This window comes from Otolemur garnettii, unplaced genomic scaffold, assembly GCF_000181295.1.
Source record: "Otolemur garnettii isolate 467f Iridium unplaced genomic scaffold, OtoGar3 scaffold00015, whole genome shotgun sequence".
Lineage (NCBI taxonomy): Eukaryota > Metazoa > Chordata > Mammalia > Primates > Galagidae > Otolemur > Otolemur garnettii.
This window is the reverse complement of record NW_003852410.1, coordinates 6272458-6285577: the sequence shown is the minus strand read 5'-3', so window position 1 is coordinate 6285577 and position 13120 is coordinate 6272458. Positions and strand designations below refer to the sequence as shown.

Sequence of the window (13120 nt, the reverse complement as noted above, 5' to 3'; positions counted from 1 at the left end):
CCAGCCCTGGCCAAAAACTGCAAAAAAAAAAAAAAAAAAATCAAATGGTCAGATAATGATTTGAATATGATGATTCTGATTATGGTTTACGAATGGATTGACGTGATCAAGAGGAACTTTAAAAATCATGATTTGGATTTTCTATTGCAAGCAATAGAAAACTGATTTAAATAGAAAGGAATTCATCAAAAAGGTACTGGGTAGAGTCTGGGAAGGCTGCACATAACCAGGCTCAGAAAATAGGCTGAATAGGGGAGCTGAACTGCCAGGATCAGATCTGAACTTACACCACAGAGTGAGTGTGGTGATCGCTGCAGGTTCTGAGCGTGATTAGGCATGACTACTCTGACTGGAAGTGTTCTGGCTGATGCTCCTCCACTGTCAAATGGGTTCTCTCTCCTGGCTTTCTTGCATCACTGGTTCTGCATTAAAGTATCAGTTAATCCTAAATTAAGTGTCTGTGTTCCAGCTGACAGGAGAGCTAGGAAAGAAATGACCTATGCTGTAGAAGCAAGTAGCCTTATTTAGAAGGAGGTGTAGGCTTGGCACCTGTGGCTCAAGTGGCTAAGGCGCCAGCCGCATACACCTAAGGTGGCAGATTTGAATCTAGCCCAGGCCCACCAAAAAACAACCATGATGGCTGCAATCAAAAAATAGCTGGGCGTTGTGGCTTTATGGCCGGTGCCTGTGGTCCCAGCTACTCTCCTGCTGAGGCAGGATACTCACTTGAGCCCAGGAGTTGGAGGTTGCTGTAAGCTGTGTTGCCACAGCACTCTCCATGGGGGGACAGTTTGAGGCTCTGTCTAAAAAAAAAAAAAAAGAAGGAGGAGGTGCATACGTTTGGGGGCAGATACTAGGCAACATCTAAACTGACAGCTGATCATACATGACCAAATTATATGATTAGAATTTCTCCAGATCTGGAGTGACAGGAATCAGTGTGGAGAGGGGTGAGATTCGGGGAGGGGAAGCTGACCAAAGGTATGAGATTCAGCTCTTGGCTCTCTAAACTCCCTGCTTTGTAGTCTACCAGCTTCCTCTGGGAGCTCCCCTGCCCTTGGCCGTCTGTGCCTCTGCCCTTGCCTCTTTGTTGCTTGTACAAAATTGAAATAAGAGTCTAGGCCTACTAGTGGTATTGGTAAAATGTCCAGAGTCAGTGGGGAGGAGATAATTAAGTAAAAAAATTAATTATGACAAGAACATATGTACTTTGTTAGAATGGATCAAAGATACTAATTCTTAGTGTGTGGATGCTATGAAGTAGGTTATAGGTATCCATGTTCTTTGCTTTCTATATAGAGCAGAAAAGATACTGCATTTAGGAAATACAGAGTGGTGGTTGAGAAGGCTGTCTCAGCTTTGATCTTGTTTTAAAGCACATTTAACAATCAGATAATAACATTTATTTCTGGAGTTTATGGGTGCTGTTTATCCTGATGCCTGTACTCAGCCACTGTCTTGGAATATACTCTTTTATTTCCCTGTATACATGGGGAAATAAAAGAGTGTAGCTAAATGTACCTTTATTTACAAAATACTTATAAAATTTTACAAAGAAGAGGCCATTTTGTAAGGAATATTTTGTAAATAAAGGTACACTCAGCTGCAGTTTTCTATTTTCTGTATTTATGGTGACTTTAGGGGCAACTTTTGGGATACCCTGTATTTATAAATGATATTCTATAGGATGGATCCTGAATTTTTAAACTAATTTACATGTTCACATGATTAATGGCTGACAGATAAAAAGGGGTACCCTGCCTTTGGTTGTGAAGATCATATTCACATTTTGGTAATGATTGATATGTTGAACAATCCTGATCTGAAAATCTGAAATATCTTTTCTTTTTAAAGGTGCTAGTACTCGGAAACAAGAGAGATCTTCCTAATGCCTTGGATGAGAAACAGCTAATTGAAAAAATGTATGTCTTAAGAATGAATGGTGCTATTTTAAAAATTTGGTTCTCGGCTTGGCGCCTATAGCACAGTGGTTACAGCACTAGCCACATACACTGAGGCTGGCAGGTTCAAACCCAGCCTAGGGCAGCTAAACAACAATGACTGCAACAAGAACAAAAAATAACTGGGTGTTGTGGCAGATGCCTGTAGTCCCAGCTATTTGGGACGCTAAAAAAAAAAAAAGGCTCAGCACCTGTAGCTCAGCAGCTAGGGTGCCAGACACATAACACCAGAGCTGGCAGGTTTGAACTCAGCCTGGGCCTTCCAAACAACAATGACAACCACCATGAAAAAAAAAATAGCCGGGCATTGTGGTGGGCACCTGTGGTCCCAGCTACTTGGGAGGCTGAGGCAAGAGAATTGCTTAAGCCTAAGAGTTAGAGGTTGCTGTGAGCTGTGATGCCATGGCACTCTACCAAGGGCAACATAGTGAAACTCTGTCTCAAAAAAAAAAAAATTGGTTCTAAAATTACACTATTTTGCCCACTTATTACATTATTCAGTAATGATCAAATCATGTTTTTGGTAGATAAATGTGGCCTACCAGAGAAATTAATCTCTGAAATTTTAGTAGTAAAATAATTTCTTTAGTATAGTCATGATAAGTAAAATTGAACAGTGAAATATAAGTTAGACAACTGTTCTAAGCACACACTTATTCTCTTAATTCTACTTATAGGAATCTGTCTGCTATTCAGGACAGAGAAATTTGCTGCTATTCAATTTCTTGCAAAGAAAAGGATAATATAGGTAAGAAATGGCAGGTAATTTCAAAAGAAATGGAAGTTACTGGCAGGAATGTCTAATGCTTCTTCTGTTATTTATCCCCATTTCTGATTAAATGACTTTCTTTATAGAGTGCTGATGCTTTTGCCTGAGGGGAAAAATAGATAAAACATTGTATCTTTTGACAACAAATATAGTAAGTCCTCACTTAACATAACTTTAAGTGAAATGGAACACAGCAAACTTTTGAATGGCATTGTTTCATTTATTGTTTCATTGTAACATTGATGAGGAAAAAAATTGTTTTGTTATATGTCATTTTACGTAAGTCTCAGTTTTCAAGGACATATCAATGATACTAAGTGAAAGCTTACTACATAACATCCTGAAACTTCTGTGTGCTATTTAAAAAAGTAAATGCAATAAAGCCATGAAGTTTAGCATTATATAATAAGAATTTATTGTATTTTTTTTGCAGAGCTAGTATCCAACTATGTTCTATAATAAAATGGTATTTTTGAAATAACACTTAATGAAAATTGGTCTATAGCCACTATAACAATTTTTCATTTATCAAACTAGTATATTACTGTAATATGTTAGCACTTTTTTGGAAATATAAGCCAAAAATGCCCTTTATCTACTTAACATCTATATTAATTTCTTAGAACTGTCACAAGGGCCCATAAACTAGCTGGTTAAAACAGCAGAAACTTAATCTTAAATTCAGGAGGCTAAAAGTCCTATATCAGGGTGTCAGGGTCATTCTCTCTCGGAAGATTCTAGGAGAGGTTCCTTCCTTGCTTCTTTCTAGCCTGTGGGTATTTGCCAAGTGCTTTACTTGGTTTATAGAGGTACCACTCTCCTCATAGCTAGGAGGGTGATGTTAGCATCTAGCACTCTAGTCTCTGCCTCACATTCACACCTCACACTTCCTTTCTACCCCTGTGTGTCTCCTTATGAATAAACGATCCTTTTTAGAAAGACACAAGTCATATCCCAATCCAGTATGATCACGTCTTAAATAATAATTTTTGCAGAGATCCTATTTCCAAATAAAGTCACATTCTGAGGTTCTGGATGAACATGAATTTTTAGGGGCACACTAGATAATCCTGCATGGTATTCTAAAAAATAAGTATGTGTTGCTCAACTTCAGTCTCTTAACAAATTTGATGAGGGATTACTTAATAAGCAAAAGTATATGGGAATAAAATGTAATAAATAGTATCAAAATAGCATATTTACAAAGTTTTTCTGATTTTTTTTTCTTTTAGTCTTTATTTAATATGTATTGACTCATCAAACTTCTTTTAAAGTTAATTCTAGTCTATCTCTTCCACTTAACCCCAAAAGTGCTCTTATGAGTTCAAAAGTGTTAACAACTATTTTGGCTCATTTTGGCTTCCTTTAAAAATCATCCAAAACAAGACTGGGTGCAGTGGCTCACGCCTGTAATCCCAGCACTCTGGGAGGCCGAGGTGGGTGGATTGCCTGAGTTTATAAGTTCGGACCAGCCTGAGCCAGAGTGAGACCTCATCTCTAAAAATAGCTGGGTGTTGTGGCAGGCACCTGTAGTCCCAGCTACTCGGGAAACTGAGGCAAGAGAATCTCTTAAGAACAAGAGTTTGAGGTTGCTGTGAGCTGTTACACCACAGCACTCTTATCGAGGGTGACATAGTGAGACTCTGTCTCAAAAAAAAAAAAAAAAAACTCCAAAGCATTGTAAGTTCTAGTAACTCTGCTGATGGACACAAATTTTCCTCTATTAAACTGAATAAATGACTTGTTATATTGAGAGCATTTATATAGTTTGAGAATAGTTTCTTCAAGCTCTTATGGCAGCTTAGACTTTATTTAGAAATTTTTTTCTGGGCTCGGCGCCTGTAGCTCAACCGGCTAAGGCGCCAGCCACATACACCCAAGGTGGCAGGTTCGAATCCAGCCCCGCCAAGCAACAATGACGGCTGCAACCAAAAAATAGCCAGGCGTTGTGGCGGGCGCCTGTGGTCCCAGCTACTTGGGAGGTGGAGGCAGGAGACTCGCTTGAGCCCAGGAGTTGGAGGTTGCTGTGAGCGTGATGCCACGGCACTCTGCCCAGGGGGACAGCTTGAGGCTCTGTCTCACAAAAAAAAAAATAAATAAAAAAATAAAGAAATTTTTTTCTGCATGGTTTGGAGGGAGGCGCTTGTTAAATGCCTCTGAGAGAACATTTACTTTCTTTTTTTGTTTTTTTTTGGTGCTGTGAGTCGGATATGAACCAAGTGGTTCTCAGTGGGACATTTTCCCCTAAGGAACATGCTGGCTATGTCTGCAGACATTTTTGGTTGTCATAAGTAGGAGGGTGATGTTAGCATCTAGTAGGTAGAGACCAGAGATGTTGCTGAACATCCTATAGTCTCCACAGCACAGAATTATTCAGGATAAAAAGTCAGTAGAAGCAAGGTTGAGAAACCCTGTTTTACACTAACCATAGTTTTTTAATATATTATGCTGTTTTATAAATCTATTATTCCTTTGTATTTTCGCTAATTTAATTTCTTGAAATAGAGAAAAGCTTTAGAAGGTAGGAAAAAAAATCTTTTGTTTTACTAGTGTCACAAACGAAAAAAAAAATCTCTTGAGTTCATTTATACAAGAAATGAAGCAAAGCTGGTGAGAACTTACTTTGCTTTGAGGCTGATCATCATAGTTTGCTACATAGCTATAGTCACGGGTTGGTAATTTTAGAACTGGTTCACTTAGAGTGTTATCAGGCCCAAGGAAAGTGATCCACTCTGATAAGATTAAAACGAATTCTTTATAAATCAGAATGCCTGTTTATTTGGAGCAAGAAATAAAAATATAATTAACAGCCAAGATTTCAGCTTTTGTAACTTTTTCTTTTTCTTTTTCTTTTTTTTTTTTTTTTTTGAGACAGAGTCTCAAGCTGTTGCCCTGGGTAGATAGTGCCATGGCATTATAGCTCACAGCAACCTCCTACTCTTGGGCTCAAGCAATTCTCTTGCCTCAGTTTTTCTTTTCTTTTCTTTTCTCTTCTTTCTTTCTTTTTTTGAGAGACAGGATCTTGCTTTTGCTCAAACTTGTGACCTCAAGCAATCCACCCACTTCTGCCTCCCAGAGTGCTAGGATTACAGGCATGATTACAATCAGATCAGAAGACTCTTTAGCCCCTGATAGGTCCTCATACTATCTTCTTTAAGTTGAGGCAAGAGTAGCGGCACCTGTGGCTCAAGGAGTAGGGCACCAGCCCGATATACCGGAGGTGGTGGGTTCAAACCCAGCCCTGGCCAAAAACTGCAAAAAAAAAAAAAAAAAAAAAAACGAAAAAGAAAAAAAAAGTTTAGGCAAGAGTACTATAGTATAGGTGCAGAAAAGCAGAAGGGGGCAGACCTAGCATATGCCCTGTGAATTAGCTGCATTTTACGTATTACCTGTTTTGACGTTTTTTAACTTTAGTATCTTAACACATTTTACTCTCTCCCATTTAGATATCACGCTTCAGTGGCTTATTCAACATTCAAAATCTAGAAGAAGCTGAAGCATCTCCTGAAGTCTTCCAGTCCTTCTTGGCTAAAATCCTAGAATTATTGTCCGTTCTTCTGAAGTACTTCCCGGAATACGGTCCTTCCTAAACCCAAGAAATTGCCTTTTTTCAGAGTTTATTTCTCATGTGCACTGCTGAAGATGTGTATCCCTAATCCTTCATAAATCAGCTAGAGTTGTCATGATAAAGCCAGCACACATAAAAAGGCTTCTTATACATACTTGTCTTAAACAGTGTGTAGAGCTTTTTTACAAAAACAAAACACACTTTTGACCATCTTAAATCAAGAAAATTACATATTTCTGTTCTGGTCTTTCTGGGCCAGATTTTTGTATTGGTTTTCAGTAAATGTCTATAATATTTCATTATAGAGTTCAGTAGCCTAATACTGATCCTGACTTGATACAGCATGAAGTTTCTAGTGCCACACACAGTATTTAGAAATCTTTAAGCCTGACTCATGTGGGATATAAACAGTGTGTTTATATTATCTCACAAATGCATGTGAAATGTATAATTACACCTTAGGAATTCATTAATGGTCTGCAAAGAATGAGCAGAGGCACCAGATCAATGTTGGTTCTTTACACTGGTGAGATTCTACCGGATGAATTTTTAAAACATTCTGTTTTCTGAGAATTCTTTATCACCGGATAGCAGTGGGGGATATGGGAGGAACTAAAGCATGCTGTTTTGTATCTGTCCAGATCATTACTTCTTTTTTTTTTCCTCCTGGTTTAACATACTTTTTTAAGGGGTTGGGAATTGAAGATTTTCTCAAAAGCTTTCATGAATTTAAGAGCATTCCAGCCAATATAATAAAACCTGTTAAGAATGTCAGACTTTGTTCAAACACCTGTTTGTTCTTTCTGTCTCAGTCATTAAATCAGTGCTGCTGCATGGCACTCTAACTCTCGACTTTTTATATCCAGTCATAAAGTTGACTTTCAGCACAAAAGATACTTATAAACAAATAAAAGTTCTTATTTTTCTCTTATTGATGTAAGATTTGGCACTCTTTTGACTTGTGCCATTAGATATCTTGATTATTGTGACAACTCTAGACCTGCCTGCTTTATCTAATGTAATTATGCGTAATGTCTACAGGTTGTTTAATAATCAGTCACACAGAGAACTGAGGAACTGATGCTGTTTGTTTGCTTCTATGATACAGAGATGTTTAAAACTTAAGATGAACATGTTTTGTAGGTTAGCAATCTCCATATACATAAAGGGACATATTAATACTGGTTCACTTGTAAATTATTATTCATATAGACCGCCATAGTAGATAAAATCCTCTGGTACACCTGCTTATGTGTTGCCTCACACTGTGTGTGATTTTGTTTCTTTTGTTAAGCAGCACTTATGTAGACAGTGCGTTTCCAAACATACTGGGCACTCAGAGTGTAGTCAACAGTACTTTTAATGGATATCAGTTTTAATTTATAGACAGCCATGGCCTTAAAAATATTCAAATACTGCACTGTGTTGCACAGACACTACTTGTTTTTCTCCATTCATATTTTTATGAGTAGAATCTGGGCTTTTAAAGTTCTCTTCTTATTCTTTGAAGCATGTTGCATACTTCCCTGACGGGATGGATGGTTCTGTAAATGAAGGGATATTTAAACTTGCTACTATTGTTCAACATCGTTAATGGTCACTGTGAACCATTACAAAGAACGTGGCAACTTGCTTGTGCCTGAAAGAAGTCGGAACTAGAATGTGTGACTATGTGGGGACTGCATAGGTTTGTTAATTGACCTATAGCTAAACCTTACTTAATGTGTTTGTCTGTCTGTTCATTGCTTTCAGCATTTCAAGACATCCAGATGCTACTACCAACATTTTCCTGTGCATTAACCTCTGCATGTGAAAACTTAACAGTTACTGAACTTTGTAAATACGTGAATTTTTTATTTAGGTGGATGCATTTTTTGTCTGTTTACTGCTCTTCTCAGCTTTATTCAATAAACTTGCATTTTGAGGGTTGTATTGGCAATTTTAACTTAAAATGTGCATCATGATGGAATGTACAGACTTTTGGGGAAGGGCTTAGAAAGTTACCATGAGGAAGGTCCATAGACCATGTGTTAGCAAGAAATCAGCTCAGCCCTCAAAGAATGGGGTCTGTGGGCTAGTTAAAATAGAAATAAACTTTTAAATTATCCACAGGATTGATGCTGTGTTTTTGTTTGTTTGTTTGTTTTTTGTTTTTTTGTTTCTTTGGAAGGGAAGGAGTAGATGTTAACTGTCATGATACACCAAGTTTAGAACTGTAAGTGGCAAGAGTCTGCAATCAAGTTTTAAAATAAATCAAGTCAAGATCTCGCTAATAAACTGAAATTGCAAGACATCCCTACTTACTGATTTTAGTTCAGAATGAAAATATTTTAAATACTGGCTCAGTGTCTGTAGCTCAAGCAGCTAAGGCACCAGCCATACACACCAGAGCTGCTGGGTTCAAATCCAGCCCCAGCCTGCCAAGTAACAATGACACTACAACCAAAAAAAAAGCTGGGCACTGTTGTGGGTGCCTGCAGTCCAGCTACTTGGGAGGCTGAGGAAAGAGAATCGGTTAAGCCCAAGATTTGGAGGTTGCTGTGAGCTGTGATGCCATGGCATTCTACCCAGGGCAAAATCTTGAGGCTTCGTCTCAAAAAAAAAAAAAAAGGAAAATATTTTAAATACCAAACATGCTGGCTTTCCCACAAAGCCACAATTATAGAGGAAAACATTTGGCCCATTTTGTTAGTATGGTATCTTCTGTACTATAAAACCACTCATTATGGCTGAGTGCCTGTGGCTCAAGTGGCTAAGGCGCCAGCCACATACACCTGAGCTGGCGGGTTCAAATCCAGCCTGGGCCTGCCAAACATTGACGGCTGCAACCAAAAAAATAGCTGGGCGTTGTGGTGGGCGTCTGTAGTCCCAGCTATTTGGGAGGCCGAGGCAGGAGAATCGCTTGAGCCCAGGAGTTGGAGGTTGCTCTGAGCCCATAACACTCTACCCAGGGAGATAGCTTGAGGCTCTGTCTCAAAACAAGTCATTACATACCTCATCAAAGCTATTGGAGAAATAATTTTATAAATTTTTATTTGGAAAAGTTCAACTGGCTTTTTCTCTATATCCATACTGTCATTCTATGGCTAACTGGATGTATGATTTAGTATTTCTGCCCCTGGGATATCATGTTTAAACCTTTTTACCGAATTATTGGAACCATTTGTTTCTTGTTTTTTGTTTTTTTTTTGAGACAGTCTCACTTTGTCACCCTCAATAGAGTGCGGTGGCGTCTTAGCTCACAGCAACCTCAAACTCTCGGGTTCAAGCGATTGTCTTTACCTCAGCCTCCCAGGTTGCTAGGACTATAGGTGTCTGCCACAATGCCAGGTTATTTTTCTTTTTTTAGAGACGGGATCTTGGTGGTGCCTGTAGCTCAAGTGGCTAAAGCACCAGCCACGTACACCAGAGCTGGCCAATTTGAATTCAGTCTGAACCTGCCAAACAACAATGACAACTACAACCAAAAAATAGGTGTTGTGGTGGGCGCCTGTGGTCCCAGCTGCTTGGGAGGCTGAGACAAGAGAATCCCTTAAGCCCAGGAGTTGAAGTTGCTGTGAGCTGTGATACCACAGCATTCCACCCAGGGCAATAGCTTGAGGCTCTGTCTCAAAAAAAAAGAAAAAAAAATAGAGACAGGGTCTTGCTCTTGCTCAGGTTGGTCTTGAACTCCTGAGCTCAGGCAGTCTGCCTGCCTCAGCCTCCCATGTGCTGGGATTATAGATGTGAGCCACTGGGCCCAGCAAACTAATCCTCCTTGGAGCCATTTAGTCAAAACTATCATTTTGGTCCTTACCACTCTATCAAAGGGTGGGGCTGGGAGGGTGTTAAGTTATACAGACATACACCTTAATTCTAATTGGTATGTGCTTTCGAAACTTGAGACTTCTAAAATTAGTCCCTTTTTTTCTGTCAAGTAAATTGGGTGTACTGGACCATCTCTAGTTTACATTTTTTTGACCAAGGAACTAATCGCCTTGCCGGCTCTCTTCATATAGGATTGAGTTACACCGAAATACAAAGGGTCTGGCAGGTTGAGGACTAGAGTGGAAGCTTAAATGTGATGCGGCAGGCACCATACTGTAATATCCGGTTTATCAAATGCTTTACTCTAAAAATGTGCTATCACAGGGAAACCACTGTATTTGATGTTTTGCATTTTTTCATTTTGTTTTATAAGGCCATGCCCTCACCAATGTGTATACCAGTGAAGATACTTAAAAAGGAAGACACAAAGCCTTGCCAACGTCCCTTAAATTTGTTGCTCCACAACTGAGCAGTTCACTTGTAGGCAGGTGTTTCCTGTTGGTTGGTAAATATCCTCTGGGTAATTTCTGTTTCGAATTCAGCTATTAATAAAAATGAGCACTGCTGTCATTGCTGCCTTTGAGGGTTCTCAGGAAATCTGAAGCAGGTAATTAACATGCTAGATGAACTGCAGTGGCAAGTTTCTAAGCCGAAGCAAGCAACAGCAGTATACTCAGTCATTCCATTTCATCAGCAAGCCTGTTCAGTTAGATAATTCTATTTTAAAATCCCAAGGCAGTTGGGATTAGGTAATGCAGATTTCCCAGCAGGAATCAGTAAGGGGAAAGGATATTTTGGCCTCTTTTCATTGAGGTTTGCAGGCTTTGCATTCATAAAAGGAAAGAATGGGGTGGTGCCTGTGGCTCAGTGGATGGGGCGCAGGCCCCATATACCAAGGGTGACGGGTTCAAGCCTGGCCCGGGCCAAAATGCAACAAAAAAATAGCTAGGTGCCTGTAGTCCCAGCTACTCGGGAGGCTAAGGCAAGAGAGTCGCCTAAGCCCAGGAGTTGGAGGTTGCTGTGAGCTGTGTGATGCCAGGGCACTCTACTGAGGGTAATAGAGTGAGACTCTGTCTCTACCAAAAAAAATAAAAAAAGGAAAGAACTGCCAGCTTAAAATGCTAATGTAACTTGGATTCATCAAGTGAAGAGTGCTGGCATTTGGGGGAAGGGGTTCTTTTCCCTGCCATTAACTGATTGTGTGTCTGGTGAGTTGCTGAGCCCCTCGTGGCTCTTTAGTTTTCCCATCTCTAAAATGAAAAAGAGAGAATTTCTAAAATAATTTCTCCCACTAATAGGCTGATTCTAGCAGCCTAGAGATTTGATTGGTGGTGAAACAAATCAGAGGAGAGATTTTAACCTGCTCACTTGTCCTAGTCCTAATGAATATGTTAATGTTGCATGTTTCTTTCTCTTGAAAGTAACCCCAAAATACAGAAATACTTTAAAATCAAAACAAAAACAAAAAACAGACTCTGGCTCTGTTGTTCCAGCTAGAGTGTAGTGGCATCGTAGCTCATAGCAACCTCAAACTGCTGGGCTCAAGTGGTCCTGCTTCAACCTCCTGAAGTAGCTGGGACCACTGATATGTGCTAGTTTTTTGTTTTTGTTTTTGTTCTTGTTTTATTTTCTTCTTTTTGGTAAAGATAGAGTCTATCTTGCTCAAGCTGGTCTACAGTGCCTGAGCTCAGGGGATCCTTCCTCCTCTGCCTCCTAGAGTCCTAGAATTACCAGCATGCCAGGCCAGTAGGCCAATATTTACACCTTACAACTTGAAAAGTTAACATGCTTAAGGGGTGGAGATTGCAGACGTTTTATAAATGATACAGTAACTTTTGTTTGAAGGAAATGCTATTAAACATACAGGCGTATATTTTGAAAGACATTTACACATTTTAAAGTATTTTCCCTAGACTGCTAGAAAAATGTTTACACGGTATACACGATGAGAAGATATATACCTATTACCAATTTAGAGGTAAATGGTTTCAGAGCTAAAGTCTAACACTTTATAACTGCTGCGTTGCTATTTAGAGCTTTGAGAACCTAGAACAGTTAAAAAAATAGTTCCTTTCAAAGTAAAGGGGTGGGAGGAAACCAACAAAACTTTGTGTTCTCTTTTGTACATGAGGAATAAAACAATCAATTGCTGACTAATTATAGCCATCCTCTGAACCAGTTTTTTTTTTTTTTTTTTTTTTGTAGTTTTTGGCCAGGGCTGGCTTGAACCCACCACTAGCATATTGGGCTAGCACCCTATTCCTTTGAGCCACAGGCACCACCCCATTTTCTTTTTTCTTTTTTTTTTTAGAGACAGAGTCTCACTTTGTTGCCCTCGATAGAGTGCTATGGAGTCACAGCTCACAACAACCTCTAGCTCTTGGGCTTAGGTGATTCTCTTGCCTCAGCCTCCCGAGTAGCTGGGGCTACAACGCCCAGCTATCTTTTTGTTGCAGTTTGGCTGGGGCCGGGTTTGAACCCACCACCCTCGGTATATGGGTATGGCGCCCTACTCTAAGCCACAGGCGCCGCCCTCCCAACAAGTTCTAATGTCATTTGCAACTTTGGCCTACCCTTGGTGTCATATAATCTGTATATCACACAACATGTTGTCTTGTTTCTATGGCTTAAGAGCCTTTATGTTTTCTATTGTTATCCAATATATGAATTTGATAACTTTTTTTTCTATTTGTTTTGTTCTGTAAGAAAAAATTCAAATCGCTATAAAAAAAACTAGCCCTCAGGGCCAGGCAAGATGCTCAGGCCTGTAATCCCAGCACTCTGGGAGGCTGAATCGGGTGAATTCCTTGAGCTCAGGAGTTCAAGACCAGTCTGAGCTAGAGTGAGACCCTGGGTGTCTCTAAACAGCTATGCGTTGTGGCAGGCGCCTGTAGTCCCAGCTACTTGGGAGGCTGAGGCAAGAGAACCGCTTGAGCCTAAGAGTTAGAGGTTGCTGTGAGCTGTGACATCACAGCATTCTACTGAGGGTGAGGCTGTCTCAAAAAAAAAAAAAAT

At 39.7% G+C, this 13120-nt stretch overlaps 1 protein-coding gene across 1 annotated transcript in view; it reads left to right on the top strand.

The window, feature by feature from the left end:
* The window catches only part of ARL8B (ADP ribosylation factor like GTPase 8B), a 41244-nt gene extending 32835 nt beyond the window's left edge, over positions 1 to 8409 (top strand). The window contains exons 5-7 of the mRNA XM_003785477.2: positions 1855 to 1922; positions 2639 to 2709; positions 6177 to 8409. Coding sequence (XP_003785525.1) covers positions 1855 to 1922; positions 2639 to 2709; positions 6177 to 6226 — 189 coding nt within the window. The 3' untranslated portion in view covers positions 6227 to 8409. The remainder of the gene's footprint in view (positions 1 to 1854; positions 1923 to 2638; positions 2710 to 6176) is intronic.
* The last annotated feature ends 4711 nt before the right edge of the window (positions 8410 to 13120 follow it).